This window comes from Saccopteryx bilineata, chromosome 1, assembly GCF_036850765.1.
Source record: "Saccopteryx bilineata isolate mSacBil1 chromosome 1, mSacBil1_pri_phased_curated, whole genome shotgun sequence".
Classification (NCBI taxonomy): Eukaryota; Metazoa; Chordata; class Mammalia; order Chiroptera; family Emballonuridae; genus Saccopteryx; species Saccopteryx bilineata.
The window spans coordinates 33,527,772-33,554,122 of record NC_089490.1 but is presented as its reverse complement, the minus strand read 5'-3'; the positions used below and the strand labels follow the sequence as shown (position 1 = coordinate 33,554,122).

Sequence of the window (26,351 nt, the reverse complement as noted above, 5' to 3'; positions counted from 1 at the left end):
AGTTGGGACCTTAAGATGTATGAAAATATCTTTATAAAAAAAAGTAAAAAATATTCATTATATTTGGCCTTAATGACGATTTGACATATTGCCTAAAAAACATGACTACCTTTTTACCACCCCCCATGAAAAAGCTTCCCCATCATACATAGCCTGCACTGGTACAAAATTGATGGTAATTCAGGTGGAGTTTGAGCTGTACTTTTATTATTTTACAACTCTTAAATAGTACTGAGATAAATTTATAATAAGCAAAACTGTTCAGGGAAGGCAACTACCTAAGAGAATACATTGTTTTTAAGCATTTCTGTATATTTTAAAAACATCAATAATTGATATGGTACTATATTGATAGGTTATTTTTATTTATTTTCTGAAATATAACTTTTAAGGAACTCTCCCAGGAGAATTTGGTAGCCTGTTTTTTATGAATGTATTTGTTTTAAACAAACAAACAAAAAAAGCATTGAAAATCATTTCAGTTCATTTTCACTGAAGCTAACTGTCCCCCTTCTCTTTACTGAATTTATGCAAGGCAATGAGGTGATCTTATTTGGGACAAGCCTTCTTTTATTATTTATACTTCTTTCTAAAGATAACCAGTTGTTTTCCAGAATACTGTGTCCTTTAGATGGAGGACTTCTTTAAGAGAGGACTGTGAATCCTTCCTGATATTTTGCTTCTTGCTGTTGTGCTAGGATGTGTGCATTTTACCTATGCGTGTCCTCTCTAGTTTGTACTTTCCTGAGGGACCTTTCCTCCATTACTGTGTACAGATTGGGCCCTGGGCAGCTTTCTTGTGATTTGTATTTGCTCAAAAGAATAGTGTACATCAGGGGTCTCAAACTCAACTCAGCATGTGGGCCGCAGAGCAAGATCACAGCTGTTCAGCGGGCTGCACTAGGTCTACAAAAGGCAACTGTTACTCAACACTTTTCAGTGTCACAAAACGACCAGAAACTGTAGTTCGTGGATTAGTCTGTAGGCCGCACAAAATTGTTTGGCGGGCCGCGAGTTTGAGACCCCTGGTATACATGAAATCTTATGTGTATATATATATATATTGATCAGAAGTGCTATGTCCTTATTCTGGTAATATTCAGAGTGATGAAAAGCAAGGACCCACAACCAAGATTACTCTGCCCAGCAAAACTATCAGTTAGACTTAAAGCATAGATGAAGATCTTACCAGATAAGAAAAAGCTAAAGCTAAAGATGTTTATCATGAAATGTTGAACAGGCTTCTTTAAGAAGAAGAAGATAAAAAAAACCAACAACAAACCAATAAAATGGCAATAAATGCATATCTATCAACAACTGAATCTAAAAACCAAAATAAACAAACAGAACAGAACAGAGAGCATTTTGACAGTTGTCCAATGTGATGGAGGTTGGGAGTGGCTGGGTGAAAAAGGTGATGATGGGATTACGAAGTCCAAACTGGTAGTTACAAAATAGTCATTGGGATATAAAGTACACATAGAAATGTAATAATATTCAGATAACTATGTATGATGTCAAACGCATATGGGGCTTACCGGGATGATCACATACTAAGTTATATAATGTCTAATCAATGGGTTGTAGACCTAAAACTAATATAATATGTATGTTAGCTGTAACTGAAAAATAAAAACGATTGAGAAAAAGCCGTCAGTGATTCTCTTTGCTTAGAAAAACTCTGAGCTTTTTACAATGACGGGTGAAGCCGCCATGTCTCTGGATCCACCTTTCATGCCTCCCGTTTCCTCTCCGTTTCATCGATTTCACAGGACGGCTTTCCTCCCCGGAACTCACTGTCGAGTTGCATGCCTCCTTGTCTTTTCCCTTAGTTCTTGTTCTTCCCTTCACCTGGAACATTTTCATGTCTGAGCTGGAGGACATCTTAGACTCTAGACGTGGTTAAAGCTCCTCAGGGCTTCCTGAGCATGCTCTGAGTATTTTTACTCTGCACTGAAATTTCCTCCCTGAATTTCTCCCGTCTCAGACTGCAGGCTTCAAGGGGTTACACTCCCTTATGATTCATCTTTGTACCCTTAGAAATTAAATTATTTCCTGGCCTATAGCAGATGGTCAATAAATATTATTTAGTGACCTGAACTGAACTGAAGCTCTATGGTAGCAACATGTTTAAATATAGAAAGTAAAACTTTTGTCGAATTTGTCTGGATTAACATCAACCACTACAAAGTCAGACTTTTGAAAAAGGCAGTTTTAAACTTTAAATAATTAGCTAGACAACAATCTTATCTTTAAAGTTGAATTTGATTTAGCCTGGATAAAACCGAACAATTACAAGTTAACATAGTAAAAGTTCTAGACTAGTGTTTTTTAGCAGTTAAGTCATTCAAATGATACAGAACTGGCATAACCTACTTTATTCCATTCTTCCTCAAAGATAAATTTGAAATACATGTTGTTTCTGACAGCATCACCAGCACCCTGTTTAGAATCTCTCTCCCCACACCCTTCACCATTGTTTTCTGTGTAGGTACTTTCTTTACCTTCCTTAGGATATTCTTCTTAAGCAAAAGTTTGGCGCCCTCTAGGGGTAAACTGCAGGCACAGGGTGGTACACACATTTTAAAAAGCACTGTGAGATTCTGGGAGAATTGTATGAAATATAGAAAATGATGCCTCCTCCTTATTATGTAACTCACATTATATAATTTAATCCCAAAGTATTCCAAAGTGCTTTTATTTTGCTCATCACTTCCCCTAGCACTATTTATTCAGTCAGTTTTTTGTTCCACAGGGAGAAAATGCCCAAAATGAGAAGAAAGGCTGTTTTATTAAAAATTGAAAACAGAAGGTTACGGCTATTGGCAGTTAGTGGAGTCATTTGTGAAGGAAAGTTACCAGGCCAGATGCCTCTGACTCAGACTCAGGACAAAATAAAAAGCTTTTCTCTGTTTTTTCTCTGTCAGCTTAACTATTTCCTTCCTTTCTTTCTCCTAAATTTCAAAATATCAATATTTCTCTAGGACCTTATTTTTTTTTTCTCTCAGTTCATCCACTAACTTTTTTTTCATAATGTTGATTTGCAATTTTGAACTAACATTCTCTTTTATCTCATTCTTTTGTGGTGAGGAGAGTGAACCAAGATTTAAAAAGGTCTTAGCACAGGGTCAGGCACATAGTATTAACTTGTCATGTGTGTATTTTTATTTATTGTTGTTGATAATGGTGACATTTGTTTCTCATAGAATGTTCAAGGTGATAACACCTTATATTTATGTAGCCTTTTTCATTTGCAATACTTTTGTAGACCAGGAGAATAATCACCCAAGATAGGAAAAAAGAGACAGGATTACATGACAACCTCAGAAATTTTTCAACCATTACGGATGTGAAATTAGACTGTTTCTGGGTGTCTCCCCAAATTCCTAAGAAATTCGGCCAAAAGGCTTAAGAACAGCTTTCCATTTTACATATTTTCTTTTAAGTAGATACACTGTATTTTGAAAATATAACTTCATTTTCAGATCATAGAATGTTTGTTCTCTAGTTTGAACAGAGGCCTTCTGTTTTCAAATTTTTACTTTGCAGATGAGAAAATTGAGGCCTAGAGCCCTAGGCAGCTGATAGAGCTTATGGGGCCCGGGGCAGAAGCAGGACTAGCATGCAGGTCTCCTACTCTTTTCCCTTTATTACATGCTTTCTCTAAGCTTTTTTCTAAGTTTTGATTGCATAATATTATTTTCCTTTTATAAACATATTATATAACCTAATTTAATTTTTCTTTATTGTTGCATAAATATGGGGAAAAATGACACCTTGTTTTGGAAAGTCCCCCTGATTTAGGAGGTTTAGTTCAACCTGGCAGAGCAGGTTGGGAAATTGTCTTCCTGTGAAGTAAGTGTTGAGAATCACATCCCACCTTGAACGGTCCGGCAGTGGGAACGACATAGGAAGTGGAGTAAGGCGTGTATGTAGTGTGACTCTGGCAGGACGTGGTGGGGTAGTGTGGGTTCAGGAGGCCGGGCACTTACCGGACGTGTTCCTGCTTGGCAGACTGAACAGAGGTTTGGGAAATCTTTGGTGATTTGAGCTCTAAAATCACAAGCTTAAATCCGGCTTGTGGAAGGGAGGAAGAACTTATTCTGGGTTGAGGGTTAATTTTGTGCTAGTGATAACGTGGTTAGGAAAACCCTGTTGTACAGAGGACGGTTTGGACAGAGATCTTCCAATCTCACATATGTGAATTTGTAAAATACTTTTTTATTTTGGAAATGATTATAGACTCACAGGAGCTTTCAAAAGTAGTACCCTTCACCCAGCTTCTTACATCTGCGTTTTAACTGTGTGGAGGGCGTGCTGCTTCTTTTTTTTTTTCTTGAATTTATTGGGTGACACTGTTTCACAAAATTATGTAGTTTTCAGGTGCACAATTCTACAACACAGCATCTCTTTACTGTGTGTTCACTACCCCAGGTCAGATCTCCTTCCATCCTATTTACCCCCCACCCCGTACCCTACCCCCCCCCCCCCCCCGCAATGCCACACTGTTGTCCAGAGGGATTAAACAAAACAAAACAAAAAAGGATGAGAGAGAGAGAGAGAGAGAGAATATTCATGGGCAGGGGGTGTGTGCTTCTGCATCCCGGATCTTGTGCTCTAGAGAGTAGGAAGACCAACTGGGGGTGTAAAACTTGCCTCTCTTGGTGAGCTGGCTCCGGTTGTTATATTAGGAGTCAATAAAATAAGGTCAGGGTGTCACCTATGTTTTTTAAAAAGTGTAACTCCATGTACTTGTCCAGGCTTATATTTATATAGTGTACTAAGACACCTAATAACTCTATTTGTTTTTATGAGTTATTAATCTGAAAATTACCATTTTACTGTTTATGCTTTAAATTTAGTTTTTAAGTAGTAAGAGAATAAAAATTTTAAAAATCGCTGTATGAGTGAATACCATATAAGAAATGTTTTCTACTTTGGCCCCTTTCTTGCTTGAGTATTAAAGATGATCCTGGGTACCAGGACCAAATGTTAAATTGCTTTTCTCTGTGTAGGTCCGAAAACATGTGAACGACCTCTATGAAGACTTACGAGACGGACACAACTTGATCTCTCTTTTAGAGGTCCTTTCAGGGGACACCTTGGTAAGTTGTGCATTTCTTAGTGTAGTTTGAAGAACATATACACACGACTCGTATATTTTCAGCACTGACTCTCCAGATTTTTACACCATTTTTCTTTTGAGCTCCAAATTCTGACTGAAAAATAAGAGTTCTGGTTGGAAACCCAAGCATTTTCAGACTTCAAATGATGTGAGTTTGGGAGATCGAAGCACTTTGATTACCTTGCTTATATAATCAGTCCTATAATTAAAATACTGTTTTTGTTCTTGCTCTTTTCTTTTTTACATTTGGGTTTATTTATTTATTTATATTGTTTGCTTAGCAGAAGTTGGATGCATAGTATAATCACATATTAAAAGACTCACAAAGAGCAAGGAAATAAACATCGCTTTCCGAAAAATGGTCTAACCCACTTCGCAGGTGTCATTTCCTTTTTTTTTGTGAACATTACTTCCCCCTTCTTGGTTACCTGTTCTCCCTCATTATGTTCTGTTCATGCTCTTCTTTTCATTTCTGGTCTGTCTTGTGTCTTTGCTGTCCTATCTTCTGTCTGTTATATTCATTAGCCAAGGGAGCGAGATTTTTTGAAGACCTTACGATTGGTGAGTGCAACAGAAGCATGCGAATATGAACAGCATGAGGATGTGGAGGATGAGGATAAGGGGGTAGGTGTCGGCCCCCATAACTCGACTAACCTAGTCGTTACAGTGCGGTGAGCGCTAACGTGATAGAGAGGTAACCCACGGGTTCGGGCTCCTTTTGAGAAAACCGTAGAAAGGACCAAACCCCACAGTGAAGTGGATGTTGTGTGTACCAAGAAATTGGACAAAGGAAATATTTTCTCTTTACATTTATTTGTAGATTACTGCGCACTGCATGGTAATCAAACATTAGCCCTGAAGTGATAAGATGGCATTTTAGCTGAAGGATTTTATAGAGTTACGGACATCTTGACAACTACCCTGCTAATTTTTATGCAAATTGACTCTACTTCTGGAATTTATATTTCAAATGTGGCAAATACTTATGGCTTTATTTGAAGAAACTCCTGGAAATTTATTGAATGTTTAGGTTTATATTTCAAATCATACCTGTTGGCAATAGATATTTGATGGACATTCTTTACCTACCTTCTATGTCTCGTTTTACTTAGGAAGGGGAAGGTTTTAAAATCTGGAGTCCAGCCAGAACTCACAGAGCTGCTCCACCTCCCTGACACTTAGTGGACTGCAGCCACCTTTGCAAGGCAGGGTGCTGCTTTTGCCATCTCCATCCCTAGCGCCCCCTGATTTCATTGGAAACTGCCTTTTTCAGATCCACTGTGTGAATTCATCAGCATCATTCGTACCTGTTATATGGAACCTAATTTTCCATTCTGTAGTGTGCTGTCTGTTTTATTACGGTGCCTTTGGCTTCAGCAACCTATTCCTACTGTAGGAGCTAAGCTGTCAATTTCTTTTTTATTTCCCTTTTGGGAGATCTGATGTGGTAAACTTCGGCTCCACTCTGTGTATTTTTCTTAAGCATTTCCCCAGCTCTGTTCCCTTATGTTTGCCTTCCGCCAAGTTGCCACATTTCTGAAGGGAAACAGTATCAAGGACAGGAGTGATGGTTTGTCAGCTCTCCTGAGACTAAATAATCATGTCCGTCCCCAAACAGGGTAAGAGTATTATAGGGTCCAGGGGATTTTGTGAGAAAGGTTAAAATAAAATAAAGAGGAAATATATTACATGGCTTTAATTGCTTTTCTCCCTTCCTCCATCATGGCTAAGTAAAACTCCACTATTTTTCTCCTTCTTGGTGATCTTTATACTAATTGCATGCTACTTTACCTCATTTCCCTGTATGTGCCATACACATATAATTATAAAAATCACTTTCATAATAGAGTTCAGAAGGGAAAATGGAGAATGATATTTAATTCTTCTTGTGCATCTATAGCTTAATAACTGTAGGCTAGAATTGTAGTTTAGCGAATATAAAAAAAATCTATATGATCTATGGTATTTTCTCTTTTTCTTTATTTAAATAAAACATTGGGAGTAAAGCAGCTGTTTAAATAAAACATGTTTTGAAAAATATCCCTAGTAGTTTAAATTCAATCTTATTTAGATCATACAAAAATATTAGAATTATCTTTAAAAAATTTAATGAACTTATCCAAAGAGTAAATACTGCTTTGACATGTTAGGATGAGCATAATGTATATTTATATAATATATTTAGTGTAAGTATATGTAGCATGGTCAATGGTATTGGAAACTAGTGTTTTTTATACCCATTTTTTTTCTATTCTTAGCCCAGAGAAAAAGGTCGGATGCGTTTTCACAGACTACAGAATGTACAAATTGCACTTGACTATTTGAAAAGACGCCAGGTATGATACTTTTCAAAGCCTGTAAGCATATAAACTATGTGACTGAGTAAATCTACACAGAAATGTGCCGGAATGAAAAGGTTAAATTTGACTATGAATTGTAATCATACTAGTGCTTTTTTGTGAGACAATTTGAAGTGTTTTTAAACATTTGCTCCAAAGAAAGAACAGTTAATAGTAGGTGTGGTCTTAGAGGTATTATAGGTAGCTATATTTCCAATTGAATAAGAGCTACTGATTTTTCTTCTGTCAGAATTAGAGTGCTTTTGTCTAGGGAGTTAATGACAGAATATTAAGAACATCTATGGACAGTTCTTAGCAGTAGGAAGGTAATGTCTTCATTTTTATACTTAGTTTATAAAATTATTTTTATAAAAAACAGTTTGTATACTTAAAAAATTAAGTATTTTTAATATTTAGTAGTAATGAGGCAATAGTTTTTTTTAAATAAGTAGATAATACTGGGTAACTTATAAGTGGTTAAAAATAAAACATTTCTGACAAGTCTACTGGCTTAAGGTTTCAGAAGAAATCTTGGAAAAGAATGAACACATTGGGTATGGTCTTGACTTTGGTAGCATTGTGTGTTATAGTGGGATAAACCAAATCATTGGTAATCTTTGAACAGAAAGAAATTTGGGAGAATTGAAAGTTGCTGAAAATAATGGGAAATCAGAGGCAGCAACAATTTTGCTTTTTAATGGAGTTGGAAAAGGAAGGGAGGGAAATACTGTCTTTTATTAGTCCTTCGTTTAGGTTACTATGACTACTTAAATGTTTTTAGTTATTACATTCTAGTAAATACTCTGTGCTTAAATATTTTAAATGCTATTGGTATTTGCCTTATTTTTAATTCTAGTAGACATTTCCAGAACGATTCATGGTTAATTATATGTCCTGATGTAAAATGTTTTTGGCAGTGTTTTATCCGGGAAGTATAATGTTAGACATCATTGTATTTAATTTTTGCTATTCCATTCATGATATTTAATTCTTTGGTCCATCCAGGCAGTAAATGTTAGATGTCATCATTTTGATTCTTTTTCTGAATGCATAATATGACAGTTGATAAGCTTTAAGTCTGATTATGATATATCATATATTATAATATATGTCCTGTCACTCATATAGTTACTTATCTTGATAATAGTTTAGGATAGAGAACTAGAAAAAAATGCTAATTTTTGTTTTATCCTTTGTGAAGGAAGTGTGAGAAAATTTTAAGAATTATTTTATGGTTCACAATAATTTTCTACTTATTTGTAAAATAAAATTTATGTTTTTTAAAGGCATATTTCCAATTTAAAAATTCTCAAGTATCTAAGACTTCTCACTTGAGTTGTGTTTTAGTTTCGATAAATGAGTAAGTAGTTTTATTACTTGATCTAGAATACAAAACTAAAATAATACTCATTTTTCTTTGTGGTTATTCTATGTTAAAATTTGCAATCCAAAAAGAGTGAAGAGAGGGGGTAAAACAAATCATTCAATTTTTTTCTTTGTATAATTTAGAATCATTTTTATGTAGACAAAGATAAGTCATGTGATGGTTTGGAAAACAATTTGTTTTCTCTCTTCTTCACATATAAAACAGGTGAAATTGGTGAATATTCGAAATGATGACATAACGGATGGAAACCCCAAATTGACTTTAGGATTAATATGGACAATAATCTTGCACTTTCAGGTAAGCCTGATTTTCCTTGTTTGTCATTTCTTTTAGCCTCTTATTGCTAATCTTCAAATGGTTCACATTAAGGATGAATTATGCACTCATATCCTATTGCAAAAAAAAATAAATTTTAGGCTTCTTAAACAATATATTTGTGTTATTCCTTTCAAGTAGCTGCTTGTGAACCTGGTATCCCATTTCCTGTTGTTGGAAACCTTCAATGTTTTTAGGACAATGCTTGTAATCTCAGAATTGGAAGATTCTTTTTAATTGAATGCAGACACATTTCTGTTGTTTATTGGGAAATATTACCTGATTTAGACATACGAAAATTATATCACTCAATCCTTAATTTAGAACTGTTTTCACTGATATTGTGGTTTCTCAGCTATGCAAACGATTTTCTCTTGTTGATAGACACTAGATGGCGGTATAATTATGATAAAGAGATCTGAATTTGTATTTCTGGTTTTGTATGGAGCTGTAGTTTTTCAAACTAGATTTGAGAAGTGTAAATGCAGATAAACAAAAATTTATTAACTATGAATTATTGTTTAATAAACTCATGCCAATTGAGGGCTGATTTTTGACTTTTAGTTTTTTTAAAATGGGATATTTTGAAAAAATGTGTCTTCCTTTGAAAAGCTGAGTCCTAATTGTGGAACTTGCTGTTGTTGACGAAGCACATGCTGCGCCCACGCACGTAGCGCTCCTTGGCGGCCAAGCCTGGCCCCGCCACAGGCACAAGGCACGTGGTGCTGATGGACCGCTGTGCAGTTGGGCCGGGAAAGGGGAAGAGATAGCTTGCCAGCTTCAGAAAGGAGCTGGGGGTTTTGAACCAGAGTTTGAGAGGAGTTAGATTTATTTTTTTTTATTTTTTAAAAAATTTGACTGGGCTGTATGGTTTGCAGGAGGAATGGTGGAAACTAATGTACCTGGGACTCATTTGGGAACAGGGAAAATCTGACAAGTGTGCAGAGCCACAGGAAGTAGCCTAGGCAGGTTTCCGGTTCTGAACAGGCAGCTGAGCAAAGAGCAAAGTTGCTGCAACCAGGAATCAGAGGAGCAGGCCCGGGTACCTGGACACCCAGGTACCTGGGTGTCGGGCAGCCAGACGGCAGGGCAGCTCATGCTGGTGAGTGCCCGCTCAGCTGGACACTGATGGCGGGGAGACCCAGCGACAGGGACTGGAGGCAGGACTCTGAGGGCCCGTGGGTTTCCCTCTCTAGAGAACCCATCCTCAGGAGACCCAGGGTACTGAGCACTAAACCGAGACAGGAACGTGGGCCTGGAGCCGGACCTTGTTACCAGATCTGGCCAAACGCTGATTTCACGTGGAATTCCTCAGCAGCTTTCTCAGGGATTCTGTAATAGCTTCAAGTGGATCAGGCCTCTCAGCTTTTGGTGGGGTTGAAACTGCAAGAGCTCCTCTGTGGAGGGTTAGAGGCCTGTGGGGACAGGGAGCCAGTCACTTCATTAGCGACGGAGCTGGTGAGACAGGCGTTGTCTGGGTTTTCAGTGTCAGAGGAAGAGTCCCCGTGGGGCAGCGGGAGAGCATCCAGGCTTCGGAGGGCAGCAGAGCTGAGTTTCTGCGTTGACTCTTTTATTTATGGCCGTGATGACACTGAATAAGTCACTTAATCACTCTGAACCTGAAATGCAGTGTTTTAGAAGCTCATCCTATTGATGCTGTCTATGTCAAGTAAACTGAAATGAGCGAGGTCCATAGTCAGGGAGATAATCTAAGAAGCTGAGGTGCTGATCTCCGAGTAGAGTGATAAAAGCCAAGACTCAGGTGAGGATGAAAAATTGAATCCAAGAAATGACATTTCAAAGGAAGAAAGAAAGGGACATAGTAATAGAGAATAGAGGATGAAAGAGAGGGAATAAAGATGACTGAACTTTTAGCCTCGGAGATAAAAACCAACCAACCAACCAACCAACCAACCAATCAAAGACACACTATTGAGAGAAATGGGGATGGCAGTAAGGGGAAAACTGAAGACGTTGGTGGGTTCAATGTCATGGTGGGATATCCTTTCCATCAGTCTGCTGAGCAGTTGGAGATTTGTGAGCAGAGCAGAGCTGAGAAGCCAACGGTACAGATAAACTTAGTAGTCACTGGTAACAAGTGGCCATAGAATCTCTTGGAGACAAGGGATCTTTAGAAGGTTTAAGAGATGAGCCTAGAGGGTGAAGAGCCAAGAGCAAAGGACAGAAATTTGGGGAAAGGCCCAGGATTAGGGGTGCAGGAGGAAGAAGGTCCATTTGGGGAGACCAAAAAGGAACATTGGATGAGATGGGTGAAACAACAAGGAAATGCAGTATTGATGGAATCAAAGGAAGGGAAGAAAGGAATAGTGAGCAGTGTGAAATTCTAGAGAGCATGAGAAACTTAAGACTGAGCACAGGACAATAGTGTTGTATACAAGGAAGACATTGGAGACCATGGAGAAAATACTCCAAGCTCCTGGAGCAGGAACCAGAATCTATAAAGGACCAAAAGGTCAGTGAATGGCTGTGAATTGCAAGTAGTATGTTTAGACCTTAACTTTGAGGAAATTTAAGAGGAAGGGCATCCAAAAAAGAATTATATATTAAGAAAGCTCTTTAGGGTTCCAGTGTCTATGAAGACGAGCCACAGAAGAACCAAAAATATATTTACAGAATCTAATGTATTTCAGGACCTGAATTAATTACAAGATAATGACTTAAATTATCATCAGTTTTTAAAATTTAGATCAATATCTATTTAAAATGAAACACATCAATGTTTTGGTAAAACAGAAATGTTCCTTTATTTAGATGAGAAGACTTCGTTTTTTCCCTTCTATTCAATTGAGTGGAGGGGAGATAGAGTGACAGACTCCGGCATGCACCCTGACCAGGATCCACCTAGCAACCGCCATCTGGAGCCAATGCTCTGCCCATCTGGGGCCATGCTCACAGTGGAGCTATTTTTTTTTTTTTTTTTCATTTTTCTGAAGCTGGAAACAGGGAGAGACAGTCAGATAGACTCCCGCATGCGCCCGACCGGGATCCACCCGGCACGCCCACCATGGGGTGACGCTCTGCCCACCAGGGGGCGATGCTCTGCCCATCCTGGGCGTCGCCATGTTGTGACCAGAGCCACTCTAGCGCCTGAGGCAGAGGCCACAGAGCCATCCCCAGCGCCCGGGCCATCTTTGCTCCAATGGAGCCTTGGCTGCGGGAGGGGAAGAGAGAGACAGAGAGGAAAGCGCGGCGGAGGGGTGGAGAAGCAAATGGGCGCTTCTCCTGTGTGCCCTGGCCGGGAATCGAACCCGGGTCCTCCGCACGCTAGGCCGACGCTCTACCGCTGAGCCAACCGGCCAGGGCCAGTGGAGCTATTTTTAGTGTTTGAAGCAGAGGCTCCATGAAGCTATCCTCAGTGCCCAGGGCTGATGCACTCAAACCAATCGAGCCACTGGATGCAGGAAGGGAAGAGAGAGAGAGAAGGAGGAAGGGAAAGATGGAAGAGCAGATGGTCACTTTTCCTGTGTGCTCTGACCAAGAACTGAACCCAGGGCATCCATACACCGGGCCAACGCTCTATCACTGAGCCAGCGGGCCAGGGCCTGGGATGACTTTTCTTAGTGCTATGATAATTTAAGATTAGAACGAGTTTACTGGTTATGCCAAGATACAATGCTATTTATAGCAATGGTAATCATCCTCATTCAAAGTGACTGGGCTTTTTATTTTTCTCTTCCTATACTGTACATAAATAGGGAGAGCAATTTCAAAAAACTAGTTTATTTTTATTTATTATTATTAGTATTAGTATTTTCTGAAGTGAGAAGCAGGGAGGCAGAGAGACAGACTCCCACATGCACCCGACTGGGATCCACCCGGCATGCCCACTAGGGGGTGATGCTCTGCCCATCTGTGGCATTGCTTGGTTGCAACTGGAATCATTCTAGTACCTGAGGCAGAGGTCATGGACCCATTCTTGGCGCCCAGGCCAACTTTGTTCCAATGGAGCCTTGGCTGTGGGAGGGGAAGAGGGAGACAGAGAAGAAGGAGAGGGGGAGGAGTGGAGAAGCAGATGGGTGCTTCCCTGACTGGGAATCGAACCCGGGACTTCCACATGCCAGACCGATGCTCTACCACTGAGCCAACCGGCCAGGGCAAAAAACAGGTCTATTTTTAAACTATCTGTTATGAGCATCACACATCAAATCTTTTTTATTATTATTATTATTTTTTTAAGTCCGGCTGCTTGAAAGTACATATTATCAACACATCATTCCTATGTCACTAGCTACTATGTGGTAGATCCAGAGATACCAAGATAATGATGTATATTGTTCTGCCTATTGGGAGGATGTTCATAAAACTGACTATAATCTGGGGTGATGACTCTGTTGCAGTAGAAATAGGGATGTAGAGAAAGGAGCGTTGCAGTAGGATCAGGGAGGTGTTGGAGAATAAGGGACACTTGCACTGGTATTAGAGTTTTGCTTTGCGAGATGATTGCCAGCTACCAGGCGGAGACTAACGGCCCTTCTGGAGAGAGGGGGTTGGGTGCAATGGCCTGAGAGCGGACAGGCGCCCCCAGCGGCAGGCTGGAGGCGGGGCGGGCGGAGCGCCCATCACTGGCTGCACCTCCGTTATGTTGGTGCAGGTACCAGCGGTCTTCCTTCCTTTTCAGTTTTCCCAAATAGTGCTTTATTGACATCAATGATACTGAGAATTAAATTAAAGACAAACCAACCGACCAGAGGCTTTTGTTTTACTAGCTTTTCTTCTAGAATAGTCAATTAAAAATGGTTTTTTTTCACCCATCAAATTATTTTAATCTTTTGTTTTAAGTTTCATACTTATGAAAACAAACTTTTAAAAAATCAAATGGCTTTAACCGGCATATGAGATTAAACAGAAGTCCTACATGACTAAGGAAAGCCTTACCCTGCAGGCCTGTCATTGACAGATACATACACATTGCTAACTTGGCTGTTTAATTATATTCTTATGTAGAAAAATCTTTTGATCAGTCCAAACACTACATAAAGAAAGGCAATTATCAACTTCTTTTTATTGGTCAGATGATTTCTGCTTACGTGTAAGTCCAGTCATGCTATACTAATTTCTTTTATACCATATCTATGACTCAGTGCTAGAAATATGCACACCTTAGATAATTGGGTTCCATGCCGGCTTATTATTTTTACAGCAAGGCCCTAGAAAAACTGCATAATGTTTAACTAGGGTACAATTATAAAAGTTACATATAAAGTTTAACTGCCTTAATTCCTGTATGAGAACACGCAAGTGTTTCTCTTGGCTAAGTGTTCATGCTTTCAATCATAAAATTTATCAATTTGCTTACGTGAAAATCGTAATGAGCACATTATGAAAATGGCTTGGAAATTTATGTCATAGGAAAAATATTACAAACAGTTTTAAAAGCTTGATTTTTAGAAACAATTTTAATAAAGTATTTTAGGCATTTCGCATTTATATTATCTGCTTCAGCTGTTAAATTTTCCAGTTAATTTTTTATGGCTGTTGTTTTGAATGAGAGTTTTCATGTAATTTACAGAGATTTTAAAGTTTTTTTTTTTCCAAGTACCATAATTAGTTGGTGTTTCTTAAGAAAAATAAACAGAGGGCAGAGACTCTGAAACTGAATTTGAAAGGCACTTTGCTAAGTACCTCCTGAAAGGCATTTGCTTTCTGTTTGCACTCAGCTTTGTTGAACCACCAATAGTTTCAAAGGTTAATGCAAACTTTGCTGGTGTAGCTGCATTTCGGAAAACTGAAAGTTAAAGCGAGGGTCAGAATCTTCTCGTGTAATAAAGCTAAGGGTTTGCCTTGCGAGCTCATCTGCGCTGTCGCTTGGCAGTGAGCAGTTATGTTTGTCTAAGAGGATTGGTGGGCAGAAATAAGCCACACTGTCTAATGAGACACAGGGACCCAGCTGGGCAAAGTGCCATGGCATTTCTTGCGTGTGCCTTTCTCATAAGCAAAATGGCCTCATGCTGAGGAGGATGGTCACAAAGTCTGAGGAATTGGAGGGCAGAGTGGCATTTTCGGATTTAATGGAGAAGAGCTAAGTAAGCCCCGGATTTTGAAATGAGTGAATCTCTGGAACTGTGATTTCCTGTGAATCAAATGGGGAATGTCTGTGGCTGTGTCAGAGCTGAGAAAGAAGAACAGTGTTTAGATCCTGCCAAAACTCCTTTGAGCCCTGATAAGTATCCTCCCGGAAGAAAGTATTTTAGAAGAAAACCGATCAAGAAAATTGCAGATGACACAGAGCCTGTAGAAGCAAACAATGAAAATGAAGGAAGGAAAAGGAGCAGCCTTCAGCTCTCAAGAGAACAGCCGGCTCTTTCACCCAGGGGACTGGTACGGGAAGAGCCGGTTACCCTGGACCCCTCCCTGGAAGATGGTCTTCCGCAAGGGAAGGCAGAAGGCGTAGCTGACAGTGTTGAACAGAAACTTCTGCCGAGTGCTGCCAGGGGTTGGTGTTACCCTGTGAACATTTCTCCTGCTAAAGACAGTGAAACAGAAATAAAAGTTAGTGAACTGGATGAGAGGACTTCAGAAAAAGACAGCACTTCGTATTGTGTAAAGAGAAAGAAACATTTAGATCATGTCAACACGAGAGGAATAACATTCCAGAGCAAAACTGATGTTTATTCTTTCCGAAAGGCCGCCGGCTTAAGTTCTGTTCAGAATGGTGCAGAGAGATCACTTGAAAAAGGGGGGTTCTCTGAAGACCCATCAAAACATGATAGCAGTGGTCAAGAAAAGCAAAACACTGAGAGACTTTGCCCTCATGCAATACACCATTTTCAGTTTGAAAAAAAGAGATGTCATTCCCTCTGTACTAATGTGCCCTCTGCTTCCAAGGACACAGACAAAAATGAGGTAAGTGAGACGCAGAGCCCGAGTTTAAGGTGGAAATAAGTACTCCAGGTGCTCACATCTGACTGAGGTTCTGGAATTTGTCTTTTTTAAAAGTTATTTTCATATTATTTTATGTGAAAGCTGTGGAGTTCTTGGTGCATTTAATTTATAGCCTGAGGTTTAATTGTTGTGGTTTTATTTTTTCGAGACATCACTTTCTTTAATCACACTTTAATTTCAAAAGCCTACATGTGTTTTTGTTGTTGGACTACCCCTTTAAGAGAATGCACATCTTTTGAATTTCTCTAGTTCATGCTTCTTGACTTTTCCTATGGAACAGCCCTTGGAAACAGCAGCACTGTAGGTAAAAATTAAATCAGAAAGCAGTCATGACAAGACAAGAACTTCATGACAAGTGCAGTGAGTATAGAGTACCATTATTAGTACTGACTGATCAATAAATTTGAAAAGCCAAATTCTAGTTCTCTATCACTTTTTATATACAGAAACACTCCCATAATTGCTTTTAAGTCTGTGTGTGTGTGTGTGTGTGTGTGTGTGTGTGTGTGTATTTTGGGGGTGAGAGGCACAAATAAGATTGCCCTAATCTATTCTGGGTCTTTGTTACATGAGTTACTCCTTGACCTCCTGTCTACAATCAGAACCATTTGGGCAGCATGTCATAGGAATTTGAATATGACACAGACTGCCCTAAGTTGAGATCTTTATTGCTAACACTGATACTTAGCTTTAGACAAGTTACTTCTCTGGGGTTTTTAAGTTGTCTTTAAAATATAAGTGAATATTTATTTACTTGCCTACAAACTACATTACCTAAGAATCTCTTCTCCAAGTTGAGAGTTGATGGCTTTTTTTTAAAGTTATTTCTAACTTCGTCTGTTAGTAAAAAATCTGGCCATAAGTGGTCTATGTGATGTTTAAACACTTTTGGCCAGGCCATTACATCATAGGGCAGAGATCATTTACACAGCGACAGGATGAGGTCTTTATTAGGGCTAGTGGGCACAATCACCGCTGGCCTTCCCCGCTGGTTCTCCTGAGGTGGTGGTGTTTATACACACCACCACATCTTGCCAGTGTGATGTCATTGATTCTATTCTCATTGTACAGTGGCTGCATTTTAAAAAGAAAGCATCCAGTCTGTGTCATTTTCAGTGTCAGTCTGACATAAAGATCAGTGCAAGAGGAATGGACTTGGCTGCCACATGTTTATGAATGGAACCACTTGGTTTGCTTACATATGTTTTCCAACTGTTTTTTGCATAATTTGGCTTCAAGCAAGCCTTTCATATTTTCATTAATGGAAACTCTTAAACTCTGTTTCCTCATTGGTACATAAGTGCCTCCCCCCCTCTAATTGTGCATTTGATAAATTTTGAAACTTTAATGAAAAATGCTTGTGAAAATAAGTCATAAATCTGCCATCCAAATTGGTAAAATAATTGTGATATGGAGAGGTACTTAAAGTCTCATGTCTTCTAGGTAACAGCTGAATGGGATAGTCCTTATTTATCTGAGGAGTCTGATGTCTCACTTCCCTGTAGTCCAGATGAAGACTATTTGGGGCAGGGCAGAGGCAGAGCCGACAGCCCAGCTACTGCCCTTAGGGCCAGTGGTCGGCAAACTCATTAGTCAGCAGAGCCAAATATCAACAGTACAATGATTGAAATTTCTTTTGAGAGCCAAATATTTTAAACTTACACTATATAGGTAGGTACATTGTTATTAACTTAATTAGGGTACTCCTAAGCTGGCCACACCCAAGGGGCCAAAGAGCCGCATGTGGTTCGTGAGCCAGCCACGGTTTGCCGACCACTGCTAGGCCATTTTTCCTGTTACCTTGCAGCTCTTTGACTCTGTTTGTTTCATTACCTTTGGTTCGAACTTTGCATAGAGTTCTTTATTCTTTATTTTATTTTTAAAGTTTATTGATTTTAGAGAGAGAGGAAAGAAGACAGCGAGGAAGAGAGAAACATCGACTTATTCCAATTATTGATGCATCCTTTTTTTTGTGTGTGTGTGTATTTTTCTGAAGCTGGAAACGAGGAGGCAGTCAGACAGACTCCTGCATGCGCCCGACTGGGATCCACTCGGCATGCCCACCAGGGGGCGATGCTCTGCCCATCTGGGGCCTCGCTCTGCCGCAATCAGAGCCATTCTAGCGCCTGAGGCAGAGGCTACAGAGCCATCCTCAGCGCCCGGGCCAACTTTGCTCCAATGGAGCCTTGGCTGTGGGAGAGGAAGAGAGAGACAGAGAGGAAGGAGAGGGGGAGGGGTGGAGAAGCAGATGGGCACTTCTCCTGTGTGCCCTGGCCGGGAATTGAACCCGGACTCCCACATGCCAGGCCGACGCGCTGCCACTGAGCTAACCGGCCAGGGCCGATGCATTCATTGTTTGATTCTTGTATGTGCCCTGACTGGGGATGGAACCTGCAACCTTGGCATATCAGGGCAACACTCTAACCAACTGAGCAACCTGGCTAGGGCCAGAACTCTTTACTTTGCATTGGAGTCTACATTTTTTATTGGGGAATTAGATGGAAATGAGAGCTTTTAGCCCTTGATTAGTATTACATCCCAGAAATGGGCTGTTAACTCCTGTTCCTTTTGTTTCTTCAAGAACTTTTTCTTATCCTATTTGATCTGTTTTTACTCTGAGACATTTGTATGCAGGGTTGGGCTTGATGACTTTTGAGTTAACTTCCAATTAGAATAGTGTGCAAGATTTTGAACTTTCCCTAACCAGAGACTTAGTTCAAGCCTCTGACTTGAACTTACTGGTCCTGTGAAATTAGTCTTTGTTAGTATAGGTCAGGGGTCCCCAAACTATGGCCCGCGGGCCGCATGCAGGCCCATGAGGCCATTTATCCAGCCCCTGCCGCACTTCTGGAAGGGGCACCTCTTTCATTAGTGGTCAGTGTGCTCCTGGAGTACTGTATGTGGCGTAGGCAAAGTGCGGTGTCACTCACGTACAGTACTACTTCTGGTGACGCACGCGTCACGGCTCTGGAAGCGCGTCATATCATTTGTTACAGCTAGCAGTGACAAATATGGAACCGGACATTGACCATCTCATTAGCCAAAAGCAGGCCCATAGTTCTCATTGAAATACTGGTCAGTTTGTTGATTTAAATTATTCTTTATTTTAAATATTGTATTTGTTCCTGTTTTGTTTTTTTACTTTAAAATAAGGTATGTGCAGTGTGCATAGGGATTTGTTCATAGTTTTTTTTTTTATAGTCCGGCCCTCCAACGGTCTGAGGGACAGTGAACTGGACCCCTGTGTAAAAAGTTTGGGGACCCCTGGTATAGGTGACCAGCCTACCTCCTCTTAAGTCACCTTACTTGTAATCATATGCTGACCTAGAGCAGCCGTCCAGGCTCAGGGGTTCAGTGGAGTTGGCTCAGCCAGCCCCTCCCTGAGTGCCTAAATGCTAGCAATCTCATAGCATACCCCTACTGGAGTAAGGAGTTATTAAAAAAAGGAATTCCTTAGATTTGCATGTTGCTTTGGCGTTGAAAACATATTTTCAGATCTGTTATGTTTTTGGATCATTCTATCAGCTGTATGAACTAGGCGAAACATTCAGTTCCTCTTCTATAGAATGAAGAAATGATAACTAAGAGAGGTTAAATAATGTCCTTAAAGCAACACAATAGATGGCCTTAGCTGAGTTAAACTCAGCCACTACATCCCCCTGTGACTAATTGTCTACATTCTGTAAGGGATTGCTGTCAGAGCAGGGGTTGATGTTTACAGGAGTAGATATTCGTCTATGAAGGGTAAGTGTTATACACAGAAGTGGCAAAGGTAGGCCATGTTTGGGAACAGGGAGTACTGAGCTCACTGTGTGCACTTTCTCAGGGATCCCTTATTTCTCTAAGACTCCCATGCTTCCTATACCTTGTGACACAGTCTCCTTTACACATGAGCTTTTCCCACAAAGCATTCTTTTTTCTTTAGTTTCACAAATCTTACCTCATCCTAGTCTTGTTGGATTGATCTCAGCACAAATGGTTGTTATCTCTGGTTAAAGGCTGTTGGTGATGTAACAACCACATGGAAGTGTCACCTGAGGAGCTATAAAAAATACAGATGTCCGAATGCCACTCCAGTGATTGTATTGTAAGAGAGCAAGTGGGGCCCCGCAGGTGATTCTAACCATCATGACTGTGGGCAGGGAGCTTGTTACCTTCTTCTATAGCAGAGCTTCTCAAAGTATGACCTCAGGGTCCCTACAGTGGAATCATCTGGAATGAGTGTTGGAAACACTTTACCTCAGATTTAACTTGATCAGAATATCTCCTAATGGGGCAAGAGAGGTCACTGAGTATGATTTAGGCACCCTCTCATAGGTTTCTTAAAAACACAGTAATTTTGAGAACCAGCATCACCCTAGCTTAGCATTTGCCATCTTCTTCTCTTCTTAACATGGGTTTTCTAATTAAGCAATGTGGATTATGGGCTGGAAGGCAGGAGGTATGAGGTCTAGCCAAGCGTTATCCCCAGAGAGCTGTGTAACTTGGACAATATTCATTTCTCTAGGCCTCTGATTTATTTTCTATAAAAAGAGGATATTGGACTAGACCCTAATACTACTCTTAATAGTAATGGTATTTGTTGAGTCCTGCTATATGTCAGACACTCCACTACTGTGTTATTTAATCTTCAGAGCAAGTCAAGGAAATGGTTCTATTTTACAGAGGGTGAAATTGAGGCTCAGGAAACTTACCTTGCTTGAGTCCCTCAACTAGTAAGTGGAAGAGCTTGGATTTCACGCCAAATTATCTATCAAGCTGAACTCTTAATGATGCAGTTTTCCCACATATATCTTTTTCAGTTTTTAATTCCTGTGAACCCATGTGTTTGAGATTAGCCAAAAAAATATATATGTAACACATAAATACAGACAACAGTGTGGCAATAGCTAGAGGTAAAGTGGGCAGGTAGAGTAGGGGCAGGAGGGCAACGAGGGTGGGATGGGGACAGAGAAGACTTCAAAAGGGTGGAGGGGCATAATGTGGGGTGTAGTGGTGTTATATCGAGTTGTACACTTGAAACTATATAATTTGGTGAACCATGTCAACTCAATAAATAAAAAATAAATTTAAAAAACTAAATGCATAACATTTTGTTTATTTAATATTTTCACTTCCTCTTCCATCCCTCCATTTTAAATTTTTTTTTTTTACTAAATATTTATTATGTACTTGTTAAATGTTGAACCAAGAGTAGGCACTCTGGGAGAAATAAAATGTAGCCCTTTCCTGCATGCATTATAACTCATTATTTGCTCATAGCAAATGACAAGGGACCATGGCTGTAATCTTAAATCACCTGAAAGTTGGGTTCTGAGATGATGATCATGAATAATTTTAACTTCCCACCATACTATGTAGCTGTAATAACTAATTAAAACTATTCTATTTTTCTGTTCCTTTTCATCCTCTGGTGAATTGACAGTGAATAGTGCAGTGACCTGTTTAGGAAAGAAGCCAAAGAGAGAAGAAAGAGAGGAGTGTGGTTATTATACAAATTATATTGTCAGCATCTGAGTAATGAAGATTTGAGTATTTTTGTTAATTGACTTTTACATGATAAAAACTTAAAAAATGGAGAACCATCTCACAATGATAGACTACATTAATATTCAAGTTCATTGAGCTTGACTAGGGGTGGCGCAGTAGAGACAGCATTGACCTGGTACGCTGAGCTGAGATCCCAGGTTTGAAACCCTGATGTTGCCGGCTTGCGTGCAGGCTCGCCAGCCTGAGTGTGGGGTCGCTGGCTTGCATGTAGGGACATAGACATTATTCTGTGGTTGCTGGCTTGAAGCTCAAGGTCACTGGCTTGAGCCCAAGGTCTTTGGCTTGAGCAAAGGGTCACTAGCTTGTCTTGAGAAGCAATTAATGAACAACTAAGGTGATGCAACTACGAGTTGATGCTTCTCATTTCTCTCCTTTCTTGTTTCTCTCTCTCTCTTAAAGAAATACATAAATAAAAATTCAAGTTCATTGAAATACAATATTCTTTTTTTTTTTAACAAAGTCTTTTATGAATTTTAGGCTACAGAGTCTTACGTAGAATTGAAGGACTAGGATAAAATCTTAAATGTTTCACCTTTGTATGGTAGCGTTGCTCTACAGGTCTTGTTTAAAAAATTTTTAATTGAATTTATTGGGGTGACATTGGTTAATAAATTTATACAGGTTTCAGGGGCACAATTCTGCAATACATCATCTGTGTATTGCATTGTGCGTTCACTACCCCAAGTCAAGTCTCCCTGTGTCACCGTCTGGCTCCACCCCCGGGCCTGCTCGCCACCTTTCCCTCCTGTGCAGATCTGGAAAATAAAGGTCATTTGGTTTGCAGTTGACTAACTCATTTGTTTCCAAATCATTTTATCTTTTTTAATGAAAGTGCATTTTTTATAGTCATTTGGATTTCATAACCAGTTTGTGAAAATACGGTTTAAAATGATTGCATAGATTTGGGTCCTCTGTCAGCATTATAATGCGTCTATCTTTTTTTGTAAAAGTAGTATTTGACTTTTATTTTTGCTCAAAGAAATCTTATTACAATTTTTTTTTCTTCCTTGGCTTATTTGGAATTTATTATTATTATTTTATTTAGAAAATTAAATTTAATGTGGTGACATTGACTAATAAGAGTACATAGGATTCAGGTAAACATTTTTATAGCATTTGACCTGTTGATTGTGTTATGTGCCCATCACTCAAAAGTCAAATCATTTTCCGTTACCGTATATTTTGTCTCTCTTAACTCCCTCACCCCCCGTAACCACATCACTTTTATCTATGTCCATGAGTTTCAGTTTTATATCCCACATAAGTGTGAAATCATATACTATAATTCTTAGCTTTTTCTGATTTACTTATTTTACTGAGTATAATGTTCTCAGGGTCCATTCATGTTGTCGTAAATGGCAGTATGTCATCATGTCTTACGGCTGAGTGGTATTCCATTGTATATATACACCAGATCTGCTTTATCCAGTCCCCTATAGAGGGACACTTTGGTTGTTTCCATGTCTTGGCCACTATGACTAATGCTGTGATGAACATGGGGCTGCATCTATCTTTTCATTTAAATGAAGGACCTGTAAAAGTTTAAAATCCTTTGCTGTACAAGAAAAATAGTTATATCTGTGGTTAGTTTTCCCCATATATGAATAATAAATAAATGGGCATTCGCTAAAGGTAGCTGTTAATTTACTGCATTAGTGCTTGAACCATATCAGCTTTTTGCTCTCATTCCATATTTAACTCTGTGTTTTAGGGAGGAAGCCTTTAACCAAACAGAATTTTCAAAATATTTGTGCCATCTTTATAGTGAAAAGTGTTTTGTTGATCATTTTCACACATTTTTGAAACTTGCAAACCAACACTAAAAATGTGTTGATTACGTTTGTTTCTGCCAAAATAGTTAAAGCATCTTTGAAGAGATTGCCGTTGGAAACATCTTTGCTTGAAAATTTTGCCTGTGTTGACAAAGTCAATATGAAACTTGCTTTTGCCTGACTACAGTCAAGTATTGTGAATAAAAGAGTTTTGCAGCCCTGGCCGGTTTGCTCAGTGGTAGAGCGTTGGCCTGGCATGCAGGAGTCCCGGGTTTGATTCCTGGCCAGGGCACACAGGAGAAACGCCCATCTGCTTCTCCACCCCTCCCCCTCTCCTTCCTCTCTCTCTCTCTTCCCCTCCCACAGCCAAGGCTCCATTGGAGCAGAGTTGGCCCAGGCGCTGTGGATGGCTCTGTGGCCTCTGCCTCAGGTGCTAGAATGGCTCTGGTTGCAACAGAGCGATGCCCCAGATGGGCAGAGCATCGCCCCTTGGTGAGCATGCCAGGTGGATCCCGGTTGGGCGCATGTGGCGTCTGACTTCCTCCCCGTTTCCAACTTCAGAAAAATACAAAAAAAAAAAAAAAAAGAGTTTTGCAACAATAGTCACAGTTACCTTTGCTCACCAAGGGGCAGACACTACTATACTGAACCCTGTGGACATGTCATCTTAGTCTCTCAACATCTTTGAGGAGTTATATTACATGAGAGAAAACTGAGGTCCAGGGAAGTCACAGGGTAAGTGGTTGAGTTAGGAATTCACCAGCCTTCACAGCTTGGTGCCAGTCTTCCAAAGTTAAACTTCTAGTATTGAAATAATTATGTTAAGAGGTAGAGGAATCTTGAGATACACGTTTTCCAACCTGCTGCTTTCATTCTCAAATAGTATAAACTATTTTTTTATGTTAACAAAAATATATGAAGGAATATCTATCTATTTATCTATCTATCTATCTATCTATCTATCTATCTATCTATCTATCATCTATCATCTTTTTTTCCAAGTGAGAGGAGGGAAGATAGAGACAAACTCTCACATGCACCCTGACCGGGATCCACCCGGCAACCCTGTTTGCGGCTGGTGCTCTGCCCATGTGGGGCCATGCTCACAATCAAGCTGTTTTTTAGTGCCTGAGGTGGAGGCTCCATGAAGCCATTCATAGCACCTGGGCCGTTGCGCTTGAACCAATCTAGCCATGGCTGTGGGAGAGGGAGAGAGAGAGAGAGAGAGAGAGAGAGAGAGAGAGAAAGAGAGAAGGGGAGCAGAAGGTTGGAGAAGTAGATGTGCTTCTCCAGTGTGCTCTGACTGAGAATCGAACTCAGGACATCCACATGTCAGGCCGATGCTCTACCACTGATCAAACTGGCCAGGGCTGAATTTCCTTTGATAACACTCTTGTGTCAAATGGCTAAACCAATAGGGATTTTGTTTTTTGTAGGAAAGAACAGTTCACTAGCTATTATTTCTTTATGTACTGTGTGTTCATTACATCAGTTTTTGCTTCTGTAAAATGAATTGGTTTACTTTTTTTTTTTTGACAGAGTCAGAAAGGGACAGATAGGGACAGACAGACAGGAAACCAGAGAGATGAGAAGCATCAATTCTTTGTTGTGGCACCTTAGTTGTTCATTGATTGCTTTCTCATATGTGTCTTACTGGGGGCTACAGCAGAGCAAGTGACCCCTTGCTCAAGCCAGTGACCTCGTGGTTTTGAACCTGGGTCCTCTACATCCCAGTCCGATGCTCTATCTACTGTGCCACCGCCTGGTCAGGCTGAGTTGGTTGATTGATAGATAAATTCTTTCTGGCATGTTGTAGAGTCACTATAGATTTAGAGTAGCAGAGGAAAGGGAACTTATGACTATTGAGTCAGAATACTTAAATTTAACCTGTCTTCGCACATCTGTAAAATAGGGTCGCTTCTGCTTTTGAGGATTAAGTGAAGGGATATATTTGAAGAAGACTAAGTAGACTACTAGCACTTCATGACTTTTATTACTATCTTCTGCTCTTGTAGAAAAGAAAAAAATTTGTAATCATCCACTGAGTAGAACTCTATAAGTTTTCACAATTTTTAACAAGCACGTTTTTCCTTTGGACAAAATCATTCTGCATAAGCAGAGCAGGCTGCTGTCTTTCGTACCCCCAACTCGACTCATTCTCTCACTATTTCTTGAGAAAATAAAAATAAAAATAAAAATTAGGGGATACTTTATAGCTTCATATTCATTTTGAAATATCCCCTAATTTTTGTGAGCAGTATATTTACTGAAGATCTATTATGTGTCGGACAGTATATTCCTCTAATTCCGTAATTGCCTTAAAATTTTGTCAGCCTATTGGAAAATAAATAACCCTTGGGGGAAACCAATTCTTGAAGCTGATATTGGTTATTTACACCTTAGTACTGATACATTTAAGAGGCATTGTGGATAACTGCTCTGCAATGAGGGAAGAAGAAAATGGAATCCCAGATGCAAACCTGCTAGTCTCTGGGGGCAAAGGCTATTGGTTAGGGTAGTGTGTCTAGTCTAGGGAAGAAAATTTCTATGAACCCTGATACTCACTTCACAGGAGAGATCCAGGGGTATGTCTTCCTCTGCAAATACGCAGCATTCTGTATATCAGCTGCCTTGCCAATATAGAGACTGAGAAACTCCAGTGGGAGGGGCCTTGATGTTAGGGGCTGTGCAAACTAGGTGATGCTCTTTTGTGACCTCTATGTGTGAAGCCATTTTCCCAGCAGGCAGTGCCCTAAGAGGACACACCCACTGTGGTGACAGACACAATTAGTCCGAGTTGTAAGGATAACTTTCTTTTTTAAAGTATGTATGAGAGCCCTGGCTGGTTCACTCAGTGGTAGAACATTGGCCTGGCGTGTCGAAGTCCTGGGTTCAATTCCTGGCCAGGGCACACAGGAGGAGCAACCATCTGCTTCTCCACCCCTCCTCTTCTCTTTTCT

The 26,351-nt window shown here is 39.8% G+C and overlaps 1 protein-coding gene across 11 annotated transcripts in view; it reads left to right on the top strand.

The window, feature by feature from the left end:
- Window positions 1–26,351, top strand: part of DST (dystonin) — a 508,664-nt gene that overhangs the window by 262,211 nt on the left and 220,102 nt on the right. For 8 of the 11 annotated variants that reach the window (XM_066252929.1, XM_066252970.1, XM_066252888.1 and 5 more), the window contains 3 exons: window positions 5,016–5,105; window positions 7,384–7,461; window positions 9,056–9,148. In XM_066252929.1, coding sequence (XP_066109026.1) covers window positions 5,016–5,105; window positions 7,384–7,461; window positions 9,056–9,148 — 261 coding nt within the window. Of the gene's footprint in view, window positions 1–5,015; window positions 5,106–5,650; window positions 5,687–7,383; window positions 7,462–9,055; window positions 9,149–14,966; window positions 16,031–26,351 lie in introns of those variants that run through there. The other 3 variants (XM_066252882.1, XM_066252904.1, XM_066252897.1) reach the window with 2 other exon arrangements.